General features: G+C 29.3%; 3 protein-coding genes across 10 annotated transcripts; 2 read left to right on the top strand and 1 right to left on the bottom strand.

The window, feature by feature from the left end:
- Positions 1 to 6239: 6239 nt before the first annotated feature.
- On the top strand, positions 6240 to 6719 carry LOC137816084 (uncharacterized). The gene has a single exon (XM_068619179.1). The coding sequence runs from the start codon at positions 6240 to 6242 to the stop codon at positions 6717 to 6719; it is 480 nt and encodes a 159-aa protein (XP_068475280.1).
- A 192-nt stretch (positions 6720 to 6911) lies between these two features.
- On the bottom strand, positions 6912 to 9666 carry LOC137814619 (putative HVA22-like protein g). Its single transcript, XM_068617444.1, has 7 exons — positions 9277 to 9666; positions 9060 to 9123; positions 8875 to 8973; positions 8256 to 8312; positions 8072 to 8135; positions 7513 to 7728; positions 6912 to 7182 (listed from the first exon to the last, which is right to left on the bottom strand). Exons 2-7 carry the CDS (start codon positions 9089 to 9091, stop codon positions 7066 to 7068), a joined length of 585 nt encoding a protein of 194 aa, XP_068473545.1. The 5' UTR covers positions 9092 to 9123; positions 9277 to 9666; the 3' UTR covers positions 6912 to 7065.
- A 7396-nt stretch (positions 9667 to 17062) lies between these two features.
- LOC137814617 (uncharacterized) lies at positions 17063 to 22369 on the top strand. 8 transcript variants are annotated; one of them, XR_011081664.1, is made up of 14 exons: positions 17063 to 17174; positions 17471 to 17578; positions 17665 to 17738; positions 17829 to 17900; positions 18000 to 18028; positions 18102 to 18152; positions 18714 to 18764; positions 19359 to 19418; positions 19521 to 19603; positions 19940 to 20087; positions 20299 to 20349; positions 20649 to 20746; positions 21121 to 21205; positions 22059 to 22369. XR_011081664.1 is itself a non-coding variant. In XM_068617439.1 (13 exons), the coding sequence occupies exons 1-13, from the start codon at positions 17098 to 17100 to the stop codon at positions 22203 to 22205; spliced, it is 1056 nt and encodes a 351-aa protein (XP_068473540.1). In that variant the 5' UTR covers positions 17063 to 17097; the 3' UTR covers positions 22206 to 22369. The 8 variants fall into 8 exon arrangements, 4 of the variants coding, with proteins under 4 accessions (XP_068473540.1, XP_068473539.1, XP_068473541.1 ...); XR_011081662.1 differs by having other exon boundaries at positions 20642 to 20746; XR_011081661.1 differs by having other exon boundaries at positions 17997 to 18028; positions 20642 to 20746.
- The last annotated feature ends 2737 nt before the right edge of the window (positions 22370 to 25106 follow it).

Below are 25106 nucleotides of genomic sequence, written 5' to 3'. Positions count from 1 at the left end.
TTAAAGAAGTACGATAATATTAAAATAATATCAGAATTATAATTACATAAACTTTAAATAGAATACAAATAAACTAAAAATAATAGTGCTTTAATAATTTTATATTAAGAAAAGTATAAAAATAAAAAAATCATTAAATAATAATTAAATTTAAAAATAAAAATAATTAATTATTATATTAATTAACTTATATATTATTTTAAAAATTACAAAATTATCGATATTTAAAATAATTTTTATTATTAATAAAAAATTAGAATATAATTTTTAATTTGATATCAAATTAATTGATTATTGTTATTAATATTTCTAAATTTTAAATTAATCTCTTATGTAACATCCCATAATTTACATATAACTATTACAATAAAAGTTGTAAAAGATACTATACCAACTTGGAGTTTCTCATGATTAGGATTTATAGAAATACAAATATTTACCTATTCATATTCATATACCAACTTGTATGGTCCTATGCTCATGTACATAGTACAGTCATCGCAGTTCAAACACAACACAAAAAAGCAAGGGTAAGCTAATGAAAAGAAATTTCATATCTTATCTAATTTTTGCAAAAAGAACCAATCCAACGAATTGTTTATAAACATTTCTTTAAATGTTGTCATATAAAATTTCAATATCAATTTCATCATTCATATAGACCACACATGGATCTATTTTCAATCACAATCATTGGATTTCATTTCAATCCCACTTCATCTTCCGGAAGACTCATTAAGTATGCCCCTACCAGAGACTAACACCTGATCCAAAGATTACCAGCAAATCCAATAGAAAGGATCAGGTAAGTTCAAACATCCAATATCGAGTGTTGACCCGGTGTGTATGAACTCCCTCTCAGCTTCTCATCACCTGATATCTTAGTCTACATGACTTAGATCATCAATAAAGCCAGAGGATCTCCATTAAACATAGGCTTTTCATACTTAATGTACCATCAAATAACAAGTCATACATTATCCCAAATGTATGGCATCAATTTCATACAATTTTCATCATTCATATATAATACATATCATTCAATCAAAACATTTTAAAAATTTATACCATTCAAGAACTTTTCCAACATCAAAACAATATTTAACTTTCAAACTATCAAAATATAATATTTATAAAGTTTAAATAATATATAACACAAACACACAATATATAAACAAATAACATCCTTGCAAGAGAAATTGAATATTGGGACCACGTCCCCTCCATATGCAGATCTTCTACCCTAGGGTACTATTAAAAATTAAATTTAGTTTCCCTTACCTCAATTGCTTACTTTCCAAGCAACTTTTATAATTTTATTCCTCACAGTCTGGATAAGCTTCAAGATTTACGGGCCTAATGCAAGTTATCCAAACAGAACAAAAATTCAGTATATAGTAGAATAAGTTGAGAGGATTAAACTTCTCACAATTGACCCCACCAAGATTGATGACTAAATCCTAAGGAAAAATAGAGAACAAAGGAACTTTAGAGCAAAAATGAACTTACTCTGTTTGAAAATCTGATCGGGCAGAAATGTTCCTTAACTACTCAGCTACAACATGGTCCGATCAGATTTTAAAATAGATGAAGATTGGGAGAGAAAATTAAGAGAGAAGGAAGAGAAAATTAAGAGAGAAGAGTGAGAAGAGAATACGAAGAGAGAGAAAAAAAGCAAAAATAAAGAAAAAAAAATGGTGCGGGGCAACCATTATGCTTCTTTATTTTTTTATACCGTTACATCTTAAATATTAATAAAAGTTAATTTAAAATATAAAATATAAAATATAATTTAAAAGTTATTTATATTTTATTATAATCAATCAATAATGTGAAAATAATAATTAATTATGATAAACTACATATTATGTAAGAATTTCCAATCATGCTCTCTTATATAATAGATTGTGTTGGATGAATGTATGTTGATCTCAATCTTTTTCTCCATACAAGCACTCAATTAAACAACCATTCATGCTTTTATGTTGAACTTACATATTATTAGCAAATTTGGCAACTGTGGGCCTGAAACCATGATGTGCACGTACACCACCAAAAGACCAAAGTTACCCATTGGAACAACAAAAATACCAATTAAGCAATTGCAAAACAAACATCTATAATGTGGTTTGAAGAGTTTACTCATCCTTCTATAATTGGATCTCAATAACTTCACCCTAACATTAAATACTTCAGCTCAATCAACAACACAAGTATGGAGAAAACTCAGAATAACAACGATGTCCCAACTTCACATAAAGTGCAAAGCAACAATTGTAAACAACGATGAAAAACACAAGTGTGATCCAATGCCCACGCACATGGGTATATAAATGCAAAATGGTGAAGCAACCAACAACTCTTTCAAGTGTATGGTCAACTAAAGCCATGAACATGTTCATGGTAAAAGAATCAATTCCTACACACATGGTAGTTGATGCTACTACTAGAGGAGTAACTTTTGTGTTGCATGCATTGTTTAAGATGAAAGAGCAATGTGGTAATTCAACCAATGATATGGGGTGACTTTATTATAGTTTAATTTTAAGGAGAAATAGTTATATTTGAAGTGACTTTTAAAACATATTATTATTTTTAAAAAACAGTTTAAAGAGAGGAACTCTAAATCTTTAACTTATTTTATGAAATCATTTTAAGAAAACGCCAAATCTAACATAATTATAAAAATTAAGTGAAATAATAAATTAAATTAATTAAAGAAAGTGATCGAAGTAGCCAGTAGCCCAACTCATGAGACTCATCTTAAATAAGATGAATTTGAAAGATAGAGATAACATAACTCCTGCCAAACACTTGAAAAGCATAATTGAATTGACTCGTACTTTGTCTTCTTGTTCCATGAGAAGTCCCTCTTATGGAAATTGTGTGGCTTTGCCAAATACTGGACCACTTCAGCTACCTCCACGTCTATAAACAATCAAATTCGTAATTTAAATATGACAGCCAAATCTTTTATATGCATCTCTCTCTCAATTCTATATATGTTAAGAAAGAGAAACATAATATACACTTATGTTTTGCCTTTTCAATAAATAGATGTTTTAAACTATCAATAGCTCAAGTAACTAAATAAATTATTGATATCTAAATTAGTTTTTATTATTCATAAATAGTTTTAAAATTAGTATCTAATTAGCTATTTAAGTTTTAGCGACCAATTATTTAGATTATAAACTTGGTATCTAAAACTTTCGAATCTAATTGATACAAATTTAGAAATTATTTACCAATAATAGAAATTAATTTATATATCAATTGTACCATCTTGGATTTAGTCGGTCATATACCGATTAGTTTGACTCGCCAGGTGGTTTAAGGCCAAGGTCACCATGATTTTTGAAACTATTATTATAATATATGTTAGTGTAATAATATTAATTTAGATAAATATATTATGGGAATCAATTTTATTAATGCACAATTAACATGATTTTAATACATAATATTCCAACCTCTTTGAATGCTATAATTTACTTACTCAATATCCTTGGTTATATTACATAAACGTTCCAATTATATTACAGAATACTCCAATTTATATACATGATATTCAGATTTTATGAAAAATTACCATAATATGACACATTAATGCCTGAAGGAACCATAGTCAAAGATTCAAGCCCATGAAGGCTTATATATACATGAACCATTTTAGGGACTAAATAAATTTTTTGGTTTTTAAATTAGTTTATATTATTGTTAAATGATTTCTAAATTGGTATCTAATTAGCAACCAAAGTTTTTGCTACCAATTTATAAACTATTTAACAATAATAGAAATTAATTTAAAAACCAAACTTTTTTTAGTTTCTAAAATGGTTTCTATTTGATGATATTCTTGTAGTGACTCATAGGGAGTACACTCAATTCACATTTTTGCACTATATTCACTACATACACAATATTTTGTCAATATAACAACTAATTATTTTTTGTCTCTAGAATTGGTTTTCAATGATTTTTTTTGTAGTGTTATTTATTATTGGATGTATCCTAAATACAATTTTTTTCGTATTCACATTGGTTTAATATATAATTGTAGAGTTTAAATTCAATATGTTTTGTTCTCAAGTTCATTGAAGTAGTATAGTTAGGACTTTGAAGTTCGGTATTCCTTCACAATTTTGTCCTTAAAAGATACATTGGTGGGTTATGAGAAAAAGATGTACTTAAACTATTATTTATCTCAATTCTTAAATATTATTGGATTATTGAACGTACCGAAACACAATATATTAATAATATGAATATTTTAATACTATAAATTTATATATTAAACGTTATTTTAAATATGTTTGTTAAATTATTATAACACAAAATAATTTTTTTTAGTATCAAGGATGTGTTAACTATAAGCGAACTCAAAATAAGTATTGAGAGTTTTTTTTAAAAACAAAAAATGACCTTTTATCCATTATTTATAATTTTTATTCATTTTGTAGTTTCTATTTATTTTGGTCGCATTATTTTTAAGGATTTTAATTTGGTCTCATATTTGGCTAGACGTATGCAATGTAGTTTTTTTTCATTTAAATTGATATTAACAATTAATGTTAACCAAGTCTTCATGTAGGGTTTATGGTTTAAAGTGACAGCTGACAAACGAAGAAAGAAGTTGATGAGTTTTTGAAACATAATTTAGTCCCACTCAATGTCATTTTCTCTTTAATTTTTAAGACTTAATCATCTCTTATTGAATTTCTTCTTTTTGTGACAGAAAGTCATTTTTTTTATTTCACCATAAACCAAAAAACATCCTCTAACTAGGGAGGTAGGAGCGTTAGCTTACTAAGTAAGAACCCTATTATTGTATTGAAAAAATATTACTTTTTTTTCTCTAATTACAATGGTGCAAAAGGTGTCTCATGTACCCAAGTCTCACAACTTATTCAAGAACTTACACTCCACAATTTGTTGCTTCCAAGGTTTTTGATTGATCTTATCTCTCTACCCAAGTTTCAAGTCATCATGTTACTTGCTGACCTAAGATAAACCAACTTATAACCTGAAAAAAGAAGAAGCTATTTATCAAATCAAAATATATAAAAGAATGGATGAGATAACTAAAAGTAAAGTTACATTTAAGGATATTGAAGATCCTTCATTTTTAGAGAGGAAGAAGTCGTTGTTAGCAAGATCCTCATTTGTTTTTGAACGATTATGTGATTGGAATTTGATATGAAATTGAAATATTGTCACATTGAAAACCTACTCTATACCACATTCAAGAGTACTCCTACAAAAAAAGAAAAAAAAGTTGTACCCTATCCAATGTTCTTATCATCTTTTAATTAACGAAAATTAATAATTATTTCGTTGGTGGACTTCAAAATTAAACTTTAGAAATATCACTCCTATATGTGTGTATTCTAATTAAGTTCATATTATGAAAGTAACGCGTTTTTTTTTTTTTTCATTTTAAGGCAAAGTAGCGTATTACTATACAATATGTGCTCTTGTAGACAATAACAATTTATTTTATTTTCTTGTTATTGTTGCTATCAATTGTCAATTGCTCATCTTACATTGATAGGGAGAATATATTATACGTCCCTTCGTTCATCGTGAAATGATAAAAATATTATACGTAACATACTAACGCGTTTATTAATTGGTGCACGCTAAAGTTTTTATTTTGTAAGGTATTTGAAGTTTCTTCATGGTTTATTTATCCAATTTCGAAAGTTTGGTAGACTTCTTGTACTATAGAGTTTTTATTACCACACCATTTTATTATTAGCTCATACATTATTCTTAAAAGTTGCTTACTATTCAGTTCTACTAAAATAGAGCACTAAGGTGCCATACGTTCTAATATTGAAGTAAAACTAGTAAATTAGATAAAATAAAACTAAGAAAAAAAAAGAAAACAATTAGATTAAAAACTGTAAAAATAAATTTCTTAGAAACTCTCTTCTTTCTCTTTGTGGAAAAGTTATGAGTAAGATCGATAGACACGGATGAGTGGATTGGTCCAAGTTGTTGGAGAAGAAAGGAGGATCTGAATTAGGGGGAAGATAAAGACAAACCAAAAGAAAAACATATGCAATAATTGCAATTTGTTGGACCCTTTCTACTAAATTGTTTTATTTTAGTATTTTTTGGTGCACATCGAATCGCGTGTTGTTATTATTCTCTCACTTTCAGTTGGTCCTAGGCTTCCAATTTTTCCACCGCGTGTTTCTCGCTACAACAGGCTTTGCTTTACTACTGACACCATGGCAGAGTCCACCACCACCACCACCACCATCCACCTGCCGCGTGAGTCCCCACCCCTCCGCCGCCACAACTCCATCGCTGCAGCATCGGCCACCAAACTCTCCCTCCCCGCCACTACGCCGCCGCAGCGCACCACTAGCTTGGAACTTGTCTCCTTGACATCCCCCTTTTCCGCCTCCTACACGTCCCTCAGAGACGTGCTCCCTTCCCCCTACTTCGCCGTGAACTCCCCCACCGCCTCTGCGTACTCCGGGCAAGAGATTTCCATCCGCAACCGCCTCGTAAAGCAGGCTGCTTGGGCCTACCTCCAGCCCATGTCCGCCTCCCCCGGCGGCGCCTCCACCCCCCACTTCCTCCGCCGCCTCACCGCCGCCTCCCTCGACTTCTTCTTCAACCACTTGGTCCCCGCCGTTTCCCGATTTTTCAGTCGAATGCTTCATGCTATCAGATTCCACGTCTGCAGGCGATGCTACTCTTGACAACCGACAAAATCGTATGATTGATTGATATTTACTGCAACTGCAAGTCCTTTGTTTGTGTTTTTTTTTCAAGATAAGGATATGCCCCTCGTATTTTTTATTTTAGTTTTTGAATTTTTGTATAGAACTTCTATAGCTTTGCGTTTGCCTCTCAATTGTTGTGGCCTCAAATTCAAAGTATATACGAATGAATGAAAGAATGAATAATCAATTAAAGTGTTTCAAAAGAGATGGGACAAAAGCAAAACATTCTTTATATTACAAGCGGAATGAGACTAATTATGGGGTTGATGTATGTACAAAAATTGTCACAGTTCTGTAGTGAGTTTCGCTTTATTAAAGCGCCTTAGTCCCATCTCTTGTTCTTGCGGCCTGGGAAATTGTTTTGGTTATTTTCAAAGAGAGAGTCTCGAATTGAAGACAATGGTGGGGCACTTGGAGTTGGACCCATCTTTTCTTTTTTCTGCAATGTAACATTTATCTTCAGTAACACAATCTATAGATAAATTTCACTTTAATTTATTTAAAGTTAACATAGGAAATAGATGACAAGTTTGTTGCTTTTTTTTTTTCACCTGCATTTTATTTTTTGCTGACATTCGAGGTTCTCTCCTCCATGCCACACATTTTTAGAGCTAATTTTAGTTTATAGTAAAAGAATGGTTTCATTTGTATTTTTTTTTTCTAGTTGCATGCAACTTGCATTGTTTATTATTAACATTAACAAATTTGTAGCAGTCAATTTAAGAATGGTTCTAAAGTTGAAATGTTCCTATGGAAAAGGGAAATTCACCTTGTCGAAGGATTTGCTGGAAAACTTTTTAGATTGTGCAGCCAAGAAGTCGAGAATCTGGAAAGTTGTAGCTTGCCCCAATTCTGTACAGTTTTGCCAGTAAAAAATGGCCAACTCCCATGCCCTAGCTCGCCACTCTCGGAACTTTTTCTCAATGTCATTTTCATGGTTTGACACATAAGGCCGCAATATTGCATTGTAAACATACCCCGTCCCCTGCATTTAGCAATATTTATACCAATCAATTAGAAGAAATCAAACATGTTTTTCACTTTTGCTGGAGAATTAAACAAACAAAATGAACTATAAGTAAGAAGACCACGAGTCTAAACTGTCCAGAAATTCTTCTAATTCACTCTTCCACACTCTTGAAGCAAGACTCACGCAAACTCTCTCTAATAACCCTTCCACAAATTGTTAAAGCAAGACTTGCACGCAAATTCTAATAACCTTCTTTAGTAAACAAAACACAAATTAAAGGCAACAAACAACATACAGTGTAAAGAAAAACAAGCTAAAAGGAGCCAAAGAGGCATCCTCCTCGCTTTTATATTCTTACCTTAGTTTTCGGATACCACAGGTAGATAAAGAGTGCAAGCTTCAACTCTCCGTACATGGGAAGCCTACATAAATGTTCCGCGTTAATTTTTTGCTTAACTCTAAATCAACTACAAGTTTACACACCCAAACACATCTAAACCCAATTCAGCATTGTACAAATGGCTAAAATATCAAACACTCACCATCCAATAACAACATCTGCAAAATTCTCCAGTACTGTGAAAAGGGCTACAATGATCCTGCAAATTAATGATGCACAAAGACATGATTCAGAGGCAATACCGCATAACCGAACATATATATAATAATTTAGTTGAAAAGCTTTCTTCCCCCAATTCCCCCATGAATTTTGCAAACTCAGCTTAAATCACCAGCAATTGATCATTCTTATCTTTAATTTTTCTTCCTTTAAATCCACTTTATGGTAATTCTCAACTCCATTTGTAAGAAAAAGGACATCCATTAAACTTCTGATGGGATGATTACATATACCCGACACCAGAATCATATTCTTATCTATAACAACTGGTTCTGAGCTTAAAATATTACTCACGTTCATAAAGGTGCACATGGTTCTCTGTTTTCTCCACCCTTCAAGGTATTGACCTCCCTTTGGATATTCCTAAAGAAGATCTCTTTCTTGACCAAGACTCAACCACTTAGTTTTTAATTCTTAGTCCCTAGTAAGATCTATGCTCATTCTTCCCCAACATCCCATATCTTTAATAATTAAAATGTAATCATATGATCAAAATTATAGCAATCAAAAGCCAAATAGGAATGGAAGATGGATTTTAGTACCAGTATTGACACCAGAATCGAAGTTCATCGTTACCAACCCTGTTGTTCTCCACAGTTTTGTAGCATTCAAATCCAGGATACGCATACCCCAGAAGCAAACTGCAATTTAAGACGGTATAAGAATATTGAACAGCATATTATAACCCTTTGAACATGAAGAGTAGAATCATGAAAGTTTAACTTACATAAGACATCGAGTGATGAAATCCCCCAACATTTCCGATCCTTACTCAACAACAAGCACAAACTCTGAAACCAAAGCAAACACAACCCATCAAAATTATGAACCGTTAAAAAGCTTTGGTTGGGGTTTGGGGCAGTTGCAGTCACAGTTGCGTGACACAATGTCTTTCTTTCCCCTTAAGAAAAAAAGAAAGCAGGAAACGTTTGTCCTGCATTCACCTGTTTTACGAGAATCCAATAAACCTGCGCCTGGGTTGAGTCCCACGTTAGACAAGGTCAGAGACAACCGAAGTTCAAGCTTCAGACCGATTGGGGTACCCTTAATCGCTAAGGAAAATGAATTAGTGTAGACCTGAGACTTTATATATAAATTTTGGAAAGCGTAAGGTTTAATCCTCTAGAAGAAAGACCCTGTTTCTTTATGAAAAACTGAATGGTGAACAAGCCTTGGGAAAAAAAACATATATATAGGGATGATCGCAGTCATGAGAAGGAACAATCGCAGAAATGAATAAAATTAAAATAATCATAGGAGAGAGAGAGATTTAGACGTGATATCTTGTCACGTACGCAAACTCACGAGGATTCTACCAAAAGTAAAACTGATTCACCGTTTGGCAGTTAAGGCACGCACCCATATAAGTCCCTTCACTTAATTTCGAATGCATTATAAGATGAAATTAATTTTCATGCATAATTAGGTAATGTTTTTAAATAAAAGTCAACAAACAAACTTACTGAAAGTATATTTGTGTGCCATTTGTTTACTTGGTTGATTAGGTCAATCAAGACTAAATGATTCTTTGTCGTTTATTTACAAAAAATAAAGTAGATAATATGACAGGAGTTAAAAAAAGGGGGATTAGATAGATTAGTTAATATTTAGTTGTAGAAAATCTAATATCATGAATGATGGTTGTTGACCCAACTATATCATATTCAATAACAAAACTGTTCACTGGTTCTTATCCTTGCATGTTTGTCATCACTCACGCCATGGAATTGTGACTCTTCCAAATGCTGTGATGGACCAAACTAAGTAGACAGATTCGTTGAGTTATTATATTATGCCAAGTAATTTCATTGGTACTTTTATCCAATCTGGGTCATGAGGAAATAATGAGAATAATATGATAAATATCAAAGTTTAATGAGTAATTTAACTAGCTGAAAAAGTTAATTAAGTTTCTCAAATTTTTTCTTTCAATTTATGATACGCGCATCCATGCATATCATGTGTATTCTTCAGCACAAAGCGAGGTATAGTCTTTTCATCCGTGATTAATTTAATGCTGTCTTGTTTCATGGGCAGACATTTTTTTAATATTTATTGATAACTTATAACCATCATTAAAATAATGTTAAGTTGAAAAGTTATTAGTTTGACTCAATAAGTCTGAATGACTTGTGATCATTACCAATCATACTATTTTTCCTTTTAATTTCTAATATCATTAGTATATTCACTATGAATTGGGAAAATTTTTGGGTAACTTCTATTTAGATTTTGATCATTATAAGTATAAAATAAAAGAACTATGGGCTTATAGCTCCGTTAACGAAACATCTAGGTTAATAAACTTTAATTCTATATTTTTTTTATGAAAATGTATATTTTATGAAGAAGAAGAAATAGTTGTTTACTAGCTTAAAGTCTTAGGTAGTAAAAATCAAGAAATTGCCTCCATTGTTAGCTGCACATTCAAAGTTGACCAAAATATTGGTTTGACTGTGTAGTTGCCATTCAGTGAAGATTTTATTCACCTCACATTACATTTGTAGAAAGAAAACATAACAGAAACATCTAATTCTAGAAGGGTAATATACATAACCCAACTTTTATACGACCACGTTTTAACCCAAAAATATTATTTTAATATTTTTTTATATCATTTAGTTATAAATTTACTTTTCATTATATATAATATTTAAACTCATCGCATTAAAAATTATAAACAATTCTTAATAATCATTTCTCATTCTAAAGACCAAAAAAAAATGCCTAGGATGTTTCTGTCAATTTATCTTATGAAAAAATATGGTTTGAAAACTCCTATAAAATCGTATATAATTTTTTATATGATGATTTTTAAATATATATAACAAAAATAAATTTATAATTAATTAATATAAAAATATTAAAATGATAATATTGTTAATTGTAAAATGGATGTAAAAAACATATTGGATGCAAATATATCAAATTCCTTATGTTATTTATCCTTCAATTTATCTTATTACAGTTTTTTATGCATTATTTTGTCACAGTCTAGGAATCTTCTACTTTCTATATCTATTATAGTTCTCTTTTCTCTGGCCTCCTTCTGTTGAATGAATGATTAGATATGACAATGAAATTGTTCTTAGAAAAATGTTCAATATAAAAAAAAAATCAACTCCTAGTTTTAACCTCCATATTTGTGCAGAGAAAAACAAATAAAAAAGTGAAAGATATGGATAGTATATATAATTGTTACAACATTTGACTGTATAATTTATTTTACCTTTTTTCATTTACTTCAAATTTCTCTTATTGTTATAAATTGTTTTATTATAAAAATTATTGAATGCAACGTGTGTTTTTCTTTTCTCTGTTTTGCAAGTTGTTCTGGCATCCCTTTAATCTCGTATAAAGGAAAAACAACGGTGTACGGTAAAAGTAAATATGATCTAAATTATTGAGAGTATTTTATTTTATTATGATTTTTTTCAAGTCTAGAGATTAATTTCACTTATAATATTATTGATATGATGAATTTTTACATTGAATTGATAAGTTTTAGTTTAATTTCATATATTTAATTAAATTAATAAGTTTTGAATATAAATCTTAAATACACGCTTGTACTAAATATTTACAAAGTATATTTTTTTCTTTAATTATTTTTGTTCGAATTAATTCATATTGTCTCTCTCTCAAATAATAAGATAAAAGATGTCAATACCTTTACATATTGGATTCTTTTGTGTTCAATTAAAATGCATAAAGAAAATATTATAATTTATAGGAACTGCATTTTAATTAGCTTTTTTAACGTAATCAGATTAGTGTAGATCTCCAATTTCCATGCCTTTTTTATTCTTTCGCAGGCATTATTTTATTTTGTGTAAATTTCTCCTCTCTTTTCCATTCATATCCAACTAAAACCTAAACACAAAATTTTAATTTAAAAAAAAATTATTCATAAATATTTATAAGACTTAATTATTTTTTAGTCTTATATTAACGTCAAAAAATTAATTATATATTTCAAATTTAAAAAATTTAAGTTAATTGGCTCCCAATTTTTTTTTAAGTTTAATTTGGTTTCAATTTTCTTAAAAAAAATCAATATGGTTCTAATTGTTTTTAGAATAAGTCAATGTGATAGTTATAAGTTTTATTAAAACAATTTATTCAATATGATAATATCATGTATAATTAGACTTGAAGTGGCAGAATCAAAATCCTTTTAAATAAATATGTTCTAACGAAAACAATTTAATAGAATGAATCATATTAAAACGTTTTAAATTTTTTTAATCATATTAAACTTTTTTAAAATCTCTTGAATTAACTTTTGATCTTCATATATGGACTAAAAAATAATTAAGCTTATTTATAAATATATTATTTGGTTATTGTATAAAATAATTAAGCTTATTTATAAACATGTTACTTGGTAATTTTGGTCTCTCATTATTTTTAAGTATTTAAATTATTATAAATAGTAAAATTTTCACATCTAATACCAAGGTATACCAAACACTCTAACTCAAAATAACGGTAATTGTTACACTACTCTTAGATTAAATGAAGCCGATACCAAACTTAACAATATTATAAATATTTTTTTTTCTTTAAAACTAAACTAATTTAATTTTGTAAATTACGCTACGCGCGTGTGTAAGTATTTGTCAAATTAGATAATATAATATTTGTATTTTTTTTTGTTTAGAAATATTGCAAATTCCAAACTAATCTGAATTTTATGTGTATGACTAATTCATCGCAATTCCACCAAACACTCATAATATATTACTGTTTGTATTTACGTCATTGTCTATTTCGTATATTGGATGATTATAATAGTGACAAATAGTCATTTTTTTTTGCTTTTAATAAAAGCAATTCAGATTAATCAACAATTTATTATCACTAAATTTGTAACTTGTATACATTATGCGACGTAAGCAAAGACGATGCCTTGTTTGAACAAACATAGCCCAACATTGTTTAAAATGCTTTTATTTTGTTGCATTAGTTTAATTTCTTAAGTATTTTATAATTTATTTCACTAAAAAAATCATTAAATAAAAAAATAATTTTATAAATAAAATAATTAATAAAAAATAAAAAATATTGATATTTAGATTAGTTTTTATTATTATAAATAGTTTTCTAAATTGATATATAATTAACTAAATTTAACTAACAATAATTTAGATTTAATTAAGAGTTTGGTAGTTAATTATATACTAATTTATAAATTATTTATTAATAATAATTTTTTGTAGTGTCTAAAATAATATCTAATTTAGTTAATATAATAATTGGTTATTTTTTTAAAATTAATTTTTATTTGATTTAGTTATAATAGTGTTTGTTGAGGTAGAAGAGTATGAAAGAAATTTATATTTACACTTATTAGTATTTTAACATATATATTTGTAACACCTACATTATATATAATTTATCATAACAAAACTCAAAACATTGAGTATACATATTTAACTACCAAAATAAGTATAAAGTACCAAACAAAAGGATGTGTAAAAATCTTTAATTATATATAAAAGGTATTTCAAAAACAGATTTACAACTTCATTATGCAATAAAAAAAAATAAAATATATATATATATATATATATATATATATATATATATATCCCAAAATCGATCTATGCTGAGTGTTATGGACTTCGCTATTGTATGTTATATCATTATCATTAGCAATTAAAAGACACGGTAACTTGTAAAGAATAGTTTCAGATATATATACATTTTCTTCAATTGAAATATATAAAATTCATACAACATCATTTATTATTAATTAAAAACATTTTTTTTTATTTCAACAATGACTACTAAAAATCATTTCGTATTTTATCCACAATTTGAGTATTTCTATAATACATTATTGAACACTCTTGCTTAACATTAGCATCTAACTTATGGTCAAATTATAACTCAGCATCAAAATTGCAATTCTAATTCTATAACATATTAGAGTAATTCTCTCTACTACTCATTCTAGAAAATATTATATAATAATCTTTATCACAATTTTAATATTATCTTTATTTATATAATTTAGGTAATCACTAAGTTTAGAATTTTTTTTCTATGGATAGTGTTATTGTAAGGTCATATTTATTTTCATTATGCTCGGTTTAGGTCTAAGGTGACATTCTTAGATATTTGGTATTCTCAATAGAGATACTTGCAATTATATTAATCGTCTATCTGGATTTGAGTAAATGATATTACTTCAGGATAAAAATTACATTATTTTTTATCTTAGGGTGTTCCCCTATTTATATTAGTCGTGTCGGATTTTGATTATAAAAATGATTAATTTGGATCTAATGGAGTCCAATTATTTTTTAATCATGATTTGTGGATGTTTTGTACGAAGTACTTGTTAATGATGTTGTCAAATCTTCTATGTTGTTAACAAAACTCTTTGTGTGATTTGTTGAGATGTCAGATAAATTTCAATATTCGAATACTCGACAATACATGTATGTGATTCAATAGTTACATTATATAAAAGTTAGGCTAAATTAATAGGTAATTACCTTTTACAAAACATTAATCTCATTTTATTTATTTTTCATTATAACAAATGAAAATCTTTAAAAATTTAATCAATTAGAAAAAAAATTTGTTGAGCTAAAATATTTAAATAAAATTTCACAATTTTCTCTTTGGTAGAAATTCATTAATCAAAAATATTTTCAATTTGTAGAATAAATTATGCAAATTTGAGCAAAATAAAAAGAAAAACTTAAAATTGGACAAAGTTACAAACTTTCCTACTTCATTTTTCATCATACTATTTTACTCAACTTACAACATAGCAGAATCTCACATTTTACCTAGATAAAATTTGCACTCAAATAATACTGTGAAATTATATTAAAGTTTCACAAATTTATAACCAATTCAAAACCAAGTTGAAGTACAAATTAAAAGATCAAAATATCGTTATTTAACATATTCCATACGAAAAAACTATAAAATAAACTAATTCTAGAGAGAAAAAATATTAGTTTGTGACTAAATTAGAGATTATTTTATAAATTAAAAAATTTAGTTTTTAAATTATTTTTTATTATTATTAAATAATTTTTAAATTAGTATTTAATTAGTTATCAATGTTTTAACTATCAATTATTTAATAATATTTTTTTTGCGTGGTAACATGCGAAAAATTTTTAGAAAAAAAATTCAAATGTAATTACCTTTCCAATCTATTATTGAAAATCTTAAAAACATTCTTTCAATTTTTTTTCAACATTCAAAAGAATTAGTTATCATTATAAACATAATAACAAAAATTAATAAATGAATTAAATTTTATTTTTAATTTTTGACAGCACCGATAATAATATTTATATTTATAAATCACTATATTAATTAATAATATTTATTTTCCAAAATTAAAATTAATTTTTCTATTATTATTTTTAATTTTTAACAAAACTAATAATCACAAATTTATTCCAAATAATATTACAAAACCAAATTTTCTTCATCCTTAAATATTTTTATTTTTATTTTCTTCCCTCTCTCAAACCAATTAGAATTTATTCTCCATATTTGTTAATTAATTATTATTTCAATTTATGTTTTCCCTAAAATCAATTTTATTTTTTTCTCCCCTCTTCTCTAAAAAAAATAAAAAAATTGAGATCCTTGTGAACAGATTCAGTTCCCTCAAACCGAATCTAGTGGAGTTTTGGCGACCGAAATCACTAAAACGACGGTGACAATTTCACTCCCTAGAAATTGAATTCTAACAGTATACAATGAAGAGCTCAATCTGGGTAAACATATCACCACTGCTACATCTGGGTAATTACTTTAAAAGAAAGTATTATTTAAAATTATCTGCAGAAAGCTTGCAAATAATAAATTATGAGTGAGGAAAGTGATAAAATAGAATGGATAACGTAAAAGTTTATAAATTGATATTCCTTCGGATTGCACTCATCCATTTCACTGGATCCTTGTGTTTCCCCAATGCAAAGCTTACACGAAATACTAACAATTAATTATTTTGCTGAAAATATTCTCAGACAACTTTTACAACAACTTTTTTAAGAAGAAAAAATTGAATTTTTTTATTAATTAAAATCAGTATATGTACTAATTAATTAATAAAAATTCTCTTGAATATTTTTTTAAACTCCTTTTAATTTATTTACAAGTTCATTTTAATTTTTTATCTTTAAAAATGTTTGCAGAGAAAGTTACTTAAAGAGTCTTCTTCACCCGATTAATGTCAAAGAGTGATAATTAGCTCAATCTGGTTCGAATTTTTTTGGATTACATTTTTTTTTCTTTCTTTTTCCTTCAGATTGAACATTTTATGCTTTTCTTATATTTATTAGCTTCTTCTTTTATTAGTATTAATGATTTTTCAATTTTGTTGTATTATTTCAAACATTATCGATTAGTTATTTTTTTAGTTGAATAATATAATATATTTCATTATATTAATAATAATGACCTCAAAATAATAATATTTAACATAACTTACTAATAATATATTATGAGTTAAAGTTGATTCGCTGATAAAAATAATATGGTATATTGTTGTAATAATGTTATTACTATATATATAATAAAAAAAATTATATTATCGTTCTTAATTTCTACTAAATGTTTAACATGTATTCTATTATAATTTTGCCAGATTTTCTGCATTTGTTTATATTATTTTTCACTATTTGTATTCAAAATTTTTACAAAGAGAAAAAAAAGACTAATATATATATAAAAAAAACCCCATTTGTCAACTCTGTGTTGTAAAAGTAAGGCACTAAAATCAAATGCTTCCTTGCCTCGCTGGTTGGACTTTCCGATCTTTGGCTCACTCTGTGCTGTTGCCTCCTCTCGCTTCCACCAGGTACCTTCTCTTCCTTCTTCCATTACCCCTTTCTCCTTGCTTTTCAATAGCGGTGCATGTTTTCATTTATTCTCTCTACACTTCTCTGTGCATATTCAAATTTGGCACTGCATCAACCTCGCAAGTTTTGTCCCTCAGATGTGCATTTCTGTTACATTTTCATTTGGATAACATATGCAAACTTCATTTACCATTTTATCCTGATTTTTCCTCAATAAGTTTTCGGCTATTACAATTCCCTAAATTAATTAATACATTTTTTACAACCAATTCATTCGTAATATTGTGTCTTACAGGACAAGGTTTTGCGCCAAGTGTGTGGTTAATTACAGCATGACTGTGAACAATAATTTGCTTTCCAAACCTATAAGGCGTGCTAATTTTCGATTATGCAATGTGTCAGGGTATGTATTGTAATCTCGAACCTTGAATTTGTCGACGATTTCGTTTATTTATTTATTCCATGATTAACATGTCCTTTTTTGTCTAGTTACGTTTCTGAAGTATTGGAGATTCGGGCTGAGGTTCCTAAACTGCATGTTCTGCTTGTTCCTGGAAACCCAGGTGTGGCCTCGATTGTGTGCTTGCGTCCTTCTGTTTCCATGTTATGATTGTTTAGTTGTTTGAGGCTTTTGGTGTTTTTGATTGTTGCAGGTGTTGTTTTATTCTACAAAGACTTTGTGGAATTTCTATATGAGCTGCTGGAGGGAACTGCTTCTGTGACTGGTAAGTAAAGTAATGGGAGCTCTTTCTTTCTTGCTACTTAGTATATGGATATTTGGTGACCATTAGGCTCACTAGTCATGTTTCTCTGTGAATTAGCAGCTATCGGCCATGTTTCTCACTCAAGAAAGGTTCATATATTTTGTTTCGATTGATTTGCTTGCGTGGAATTAGAACGTCTCTTACACAGAGTTTCGTTTCCAGGACTCGGAACATGGACGCATGTTTTCTTTACAAGAACAAATTGATCACAAGGTAATATAAGGCTTACTGTTTTGATCTTAACAATCATTGGCTGTTTTTGGTTAGAGAAACTGATCAATGGTTTATTTCAATGTTGATTTGTAAATTGGTTATACTTGGTGTGCTGTACAGCGGGAAGTCCTCCCCTGCCTTGACCCTTTGATTCCCCCTACAAAAAATGGAGTAAATTAGTGAATCAGAGCAACTTTGAAGTCCTTCATTCGTTTTTAGAAATTCTGTGAAACGTTATAGATTTATCTAATGTACTGTTGAATGGTATGAAAACTGTGGTAGAATTGAGTATTTAAACTTTCATTTCAGATTGTACTGTGGACAACTGTTGTAAAGAAAGAGTAATTGTCATCGTGTGGAATTGTTTCTACTATGTCACGTGCAGGCTTTTGTATTGAGAATGTCATATTTAAGCCACATGCATTCCTCCCTCCGTGTCCCCCCCAAATAATATTCCATGCTTTTATGATTGACATTCATCATTCTTGATTTAGATAATTTTACTTTGACCGTGTTAATTAGTGATAGTAGTCAAAGTCTTCACTTTCCTTGTGTTTGTAGATTGACTTCATCAGAGAGGAATTGCAAAATATTGAGATTCCTATATTACTGGTGGGTTCTTCTATATCCCATGTCCATTATTATTTTCCAAGTCATGTTGATTTAAAGAGTTGTAGGTGCGAAGACACCGAAATGCTGCCTAGTGACAAAAAATTCTTTATATGAAAAATGGTAGTCATGTGATAATACAAAATGCAAATCTTTTCTCCTATTAAGGAGTGACAGTTAATGTGCAGCTTAAAGTAGAGAAAAAGGTTTGTGGAGTTTTTGATGTGCATGGAGAAATAATTTCTTATATTGCTGTTAAAAAAAGATATCCATGATATTATAGTCTAATTAATAGTGCCATATCATAATATATTTCTTGTTGTGATATGTGATTTTAATCAGTCTCCCTCCCTTTCCTTGACATAAAGGATGCCACTAGAGATATCGAGTTCAAAACTTGTTGGATGCAACACCAAACATCCTTTTTATCCACTAAAATGGAACAATTTTGGAAGACCTTAAAAGAACCACTTTGAGTTTAGTTCTTAGCTAAAGTAATTTGTAAGTGATTGTTATCTGTGTTTTCAAAACATATAGACAAGTTTAATTTCATTCTGAAATGAAAATTGGGTAGCTAATTTAGAATTTTCTCTCCAGGTTGGGCACTCTATTGGTTCATACATGTCTATTGAAATTTTCAAAAAGTCTCCGGAGAAGGTGATAGGAACGATGCATATTTAATTCATCCCATCATGCCGTTTGCCCTTCACTTCTGATCTTCGTAAATTATCTACTTGCATTTTCTCCTGGGTTCTGTAGGTGAAATATTGCATTGGACTTTATCCATTTTTGACGTTAAACCTGCAATCAACAAATCAGTTATTTATTGGAAAAATTGCAAAGTAAGTCTCAACTCAAACCACCTTCCCCAAGGCAAAACACCTTGACATTACCTACTTTGTAAGAGATGACATGAACTTTTAGTGACATTATGAGCTTAGATATCACAAATTTTGATGCAGTCCACTCTATTTCATACCTCATGACATTCAATTTATGCATAAAAACAATTTTAATAATTTGATCTGAACCTAAACTTCAGATAAATTAAATAGTGGTAATTATCTATTTATTATTGCTAAATATTAAGCATGAAAAGTTTGCTACTACTTATTTTCTTTTGAAAATGTTAGACTAGTTTATGTGAAATGACTAAATGATGTTCAATGGGGTTTCAGATCCCAAGTTCTAGCTGCTGCTCTTAGTTACCTGATAGCATCATTAGGCTTGCTACCTGTCCAGGCTTTAAGGTTTATGGTCAGAAAATCCCTTGGGAAGTCATGGTCAGTCAATGCGGTTGAGGCTGCATGCTCTCACTTGTCACAGGTTAGCTTTACTGTTCAAAGAAGTCTTCAATGATAAGTCACGTTAAACTTGTAATTTAGTTCATTTTGTTTTGGCCATTCTTCTTATTGACCCCTTTATATAATGGTAACGCAAAATATTCTACATTTAATTGACACTGACTTGCAGCTTTTTATTGTGGAATTGGTCTGTACCTTTTTTTTGTATTAATTCCAACCTTAATAATTCACAGTACCATACCATGCGGAATGTCCTGTATTTGGCCATGACAGAATTCAGAAAGGTAACAATGCTTCCTCTCTACAAAATATACCTTTCAAGTTTTATAAATTATAGTAAAGCCGTTTCACTTTATTTCACTCTAAAGGAATTTTTTCATTTACATATGGCACCGGAACTTGTTGCATTCATGTGGAAGATGACATGTCACGGAAAATTGCACAAGGATACAGCATCTAATGATAAAATAAGTTGAAATTGAGAATTTAAAAATGGGATAGAGGACAGTTTTCATCTGGGCATCAAAAGGCAAAATATCCAAAACTGCATTGATAATCATGTGCTTAACCTGCTAGCTTTCAGAGGCACCAGATTGGACATTTATGAGAGAAAGGAAGGCTCAATTGACATTTTTATTTGGTGTTGACGATCACTGGGGCCCACTTAGTTTGCTTGAAGAGGTTTGCTTTTATTTATTTTAATCACTGTTGTTGTTATCTGGAAAGACTTTGCATCATCTGAAGGTATGAGACAAAGATTTGTACCTCAAGCATCTTAAAGAGATTTAGTCTGGGGGTGCCTCCAAGGGAGAGCATGTTTAGGATGATTATATGCTTGTGATTTTATCCTAATCTACATGATCATTCATGGTACCAAAATGGTCAATTTAATGATTTAATAGATGTCCAAATTGTACTAACAAGTTTATTTCCCTTCTTTTATCTTAATGAAAGATCATGTATCAAAATTTACAGCAGATTTAATTTAAAGATAAATCAAGCTAGAATATTATCTTTGTTTTATTTTTATAATTTTCATTGCTGATTTTTTTCAGAGAAATCAAATAACTTTTTAAGTTTGCCTAGCCATTAAGCTGAAGGTTTGGATTTGTGTTTGAATCTCAACAAGAACTAAAAGATGTGATTACCTCCTTCCTCTTTCTCTAAATACAGCAAAATATGTTCATTAAATTTGCTCGTTTTAGTTTAATAAAAAGAAAGCAAAAGTCTATCAAACTGTGATGTGAAACATTGCAATATATTGATTATAAAAATATGATACCTAATTTAACCTTCATTGGTCCTTTATTTCTCTCTGATATTAAATTTACTTCATTTTCTTGATTTATGTTTTAGACTACAGGTATTGTGATAAACTGAGAGCAAAATAAATTAGATTATGGTATAACCTTTCAATAACTTGGCTCTCAATGAACTGAAGCACACTGTTTTTCTCTCTTTCTCTTTTACATTACAAAGAAATGGACTATCTGCAGCTTAAAAACGACGGACTGCTGAAAGAAACTAACATCCAACAGCCAGCTACTCATAGAAAGTGGATTGATTTGGCTAACAGGGGTTCTTCCAGTTTACTTTATTTCAACTTTCATGTTCTAGGAGTGAACTGGGCATCCAATGAGAAGGTTTTATACACATGGGAAGATAGATTAATAGATATTATTGTTGGTGATGCTATCAAGTAATTTTTGTGGTGTTAAATTCCAAATACTGATTTTAGCACGCAGCTTATGTGTGTGTGCTATCCTAAACGGACTTAGAATACCACCGATTCTTTAACACTAATTACGGGAGAATAGCGGGGTGAATATTTGTATAACTCAACACATTCATTGAAATAATAGTTTGTCATGATCAAGGAGTTTCTTTTTCTTTTCTAAGTTTCCCAGCCCAACTAATTTTTCTTTGTTCTTTTCTTCCTCATCTGTGGAATATTGAATGATTATTCTGGCTTTATGGTTTCTTCTGGTTACAGATGTCAAAGCAGGTTCCCGGTATTACCGTATCTATTGAACGAGAAAACCACACCCATAGTTTCTGTTGCACTGAGGCCGGCTCATTATGGGTTGCTCAGCATGTGGCAAACTGTATCAAGAAGCAGACAGCTTGTACAAACCAGTGAGGTCTGACTCTTTTGCTATTCGCTTGTGTTATGTGCGTTTTCTATGTTACTCTCAGAGATGACTGAAACAACAAATAAATTTGAAACAATGCTTATAGTGCATTCGAAAAAAAAGTGTAGTTTCTTTTATTCATCAATACTTATAATGCATTTAACAGTTTTAACATCGCCAACTGTATTTTATGACTTAGTACCACCGTCCTCTAGTTGTACAAAGTAAACTATCGCCAACTGCATCCTATGACGTTGTACCACTCATCTCCCAGTTATAAAAAGTATGAACAATCGCCAACTGCATTTTGAACCCTCTACACCATTTTTCAAGAAATTCAGTACACGTTTCTCAAAAAGCTTAGTTTCTATCGTTTATCAAACTGGTGTCTAGCATCAACTTTCATAACTATCTAAAGCTCATGGCCAAACTAACACTGTATGGGGTAATTAACGTTGAAGCTTCTCCATTGGATATGTTGATGAAGGTAGTTGAACCTTTTTTGTCATTTCTCCACAATATCGTCGAACATTAACGTTTTTCTACCGCGCTTGCCTGCTAATATTAATCACTTCTGATTTGAATAAAAATATCGATTTATACAAGTATGTCTGATATAATTTTTTATTATTATATTGAAATATTGTTTTTTAGTATTCTAGTGCTTTAAAATTATTTTTTTAGCATTCAGTTTATTAAATGTATTAAAACACTTTTAAGAGTAAAATGGAATCAATAAAAATATTTTTAACTATTTGTCTCACTTTAATAATGACTTAAATACTTAAATCCTTGTTGCTCATGTCCTCATGCTGCTGGCAACAAATATGTATCAATTTCAGTTATAACTTATTTCTAATATTTGTTTATGAATCGACACGGTTGGTTTCTATCTAGCTTTGACTTGAAATGATTCATTTTAGTCTTAATCATATCTTTATCAAATATCACAATCTAGAATGTATTAATAGATTTTGAAATTCACAATTTTGTATTAATATATTTTGGAATGTGTATTTCATAATGTATTTTTGAATTTAAAAATGTAAATCAGGATACATAATTTAGAATGTACAAAAAGCTTAAAATATGTTTTGGATTGTATAATCTTAAAACGTCTTGGAACAATTCTTCCAAAATAAATGAGCAGTAGCGATAATGAAGTAAAACACGAAAATGAACTTCTTCAAGCGATATGGTTGGACAAGTTGGAGGCTGTTCTTAAGAGACTGTTGTTCCGATAGCACTTTAGTAAGGGGCAATTGCTTCCTGCACCCAACATCTTTGAACCTGAATCCAACATAAATTAAAAAATTCCGAAAATACCTTTTATTTCGGAAATAAAAATCCAAAATTAAAAATAATGCATTTCAGAAAAGTAGATTCGGAAGAAATTATTATGTTCCAGATATAAAAATCCGGAAAAAAAATTAAAATCCCATTCCAGATAAAAAAAAATCAAGAATTTAAAATAATACATTCTAGAAAAATTTATCCAAAAAACATTATTGTGTTCCAGAAAAGGGGAATGTAATTTTATATGTACCCCATTTTTTAAAGGGTATTTTCGTCTTTTTTTTCCTGTAATTGGGTGCAGTGATATGGTGCAGGAAGCTATTGCCTTAGTAAGGTTGGTTTATAAATTTGAAAGGAGGCCATTTTTAGCATTTCATCACCACATAGGGGTGTAGTTTTAAAGCTTGAGGGTGCAAAATTCAACAGCCACATCCAGTCTTCCACTCTTTGTTGGTTTGGGCTTCTCTGACAAATAATATGACCCTATGGGTCAGCAAGACAAATAAATTTAAGGTGTTTCTTCCTGCATTCCTACATTTTTTTTTCCTGTACTCCTACATTTTTGAATTGAAAGTACCAAAACTAATCTTGTTATTTTTATTTGTTATGAAGTTTATAGATTCCCGGATCCATCAATCCATAGATGTCACGAAACCCACATTCTATAAATTCTATAATAGTGCCTTTTCAAATAAAAATAATAAGACTATTTTTTATATTTAAAAAAGTATAGGGGTGCATAAAGAAAAATGTAAGGATACAAAAAGAAACAACCTATACTTAAATATGGACAAAGGATAACAGGTTGTTGGCCCGTCCATTTTTCTCTTTTTCTCTTCTGCTGTTCGATAGATGTGATGGAATGCGTCTTATCATAATATATATTTTTAAAATATTTGAGACGTTTTAAATAGAAAAGAGAACATAATAGCTCAAGAAAATGGTACATTTTGGCTAATCAACAATGATGCAACCAAGGAAAAGGAGAGTTGAATGTGACAATTAATGAATTTAGACTCAATATGTACTTAATTCCTATTATGAAGAGAGGAATTGCATATCAAATAGGTCTGGGAACCGGTTGTTGAATTGGTGGTACAAGTATTTTAAGATTTAAGGATCTAACCTTTCTTGTGCTTGCATACTTCTAATATATTAAATTTAAAATGAAAGTGTATTAAATCAATCATTTTATATTATATATATAATAAATATTTCCCAAACTACTATATAATAAAACATTGCCTATAATTTATATACAAATAATCAGCATTAATACACGATTATTTTAAATATATCGGAGCCGTTCAATTACAATCAATATTTTTTTTGGCACCTAGAAACCAATCTCATAAAAGTATGAATTATTATTATTATTATATATTATAATAACGACGAAGAAAATGTGGAGAATGACAAAGGTAAAAAATGGGTGAAAAGGATAACCAAAATCACGAGTGTGTATCAGAAACGTTAGTCCAAATAAGCTTGTAACTGCCCCCCGTGAATACCGTGGTGGCTTTTAAGAATTTTCTGAATACTATTCACAATTGTTGTGTGACAATGTATTTTAAAGGGCGAAATCGAGTTTAGATTCACAAGAAACTTGTATT

This window comes from Phaseolus vulgaris, chromosome 1, assembly GCF_000499845.2.
Source record: "Phaseolus vulgaris cultivar G19833 chromosome 1, P. vulgaris v2.0, whole genome shotgun sequence".
Lineage (NCBI taxonomy): Eukaryota > Viridiplantae > Streptophyta > Magnoliopsida > Fabales > Fabaceae > Phaseolus > Phaseolus vulgaris.
The sequence above is the reverse complement of the archived record's forward strand: the minus strand, read 5'-3'. Positions and strand labels throughout refer to the sequence as shown.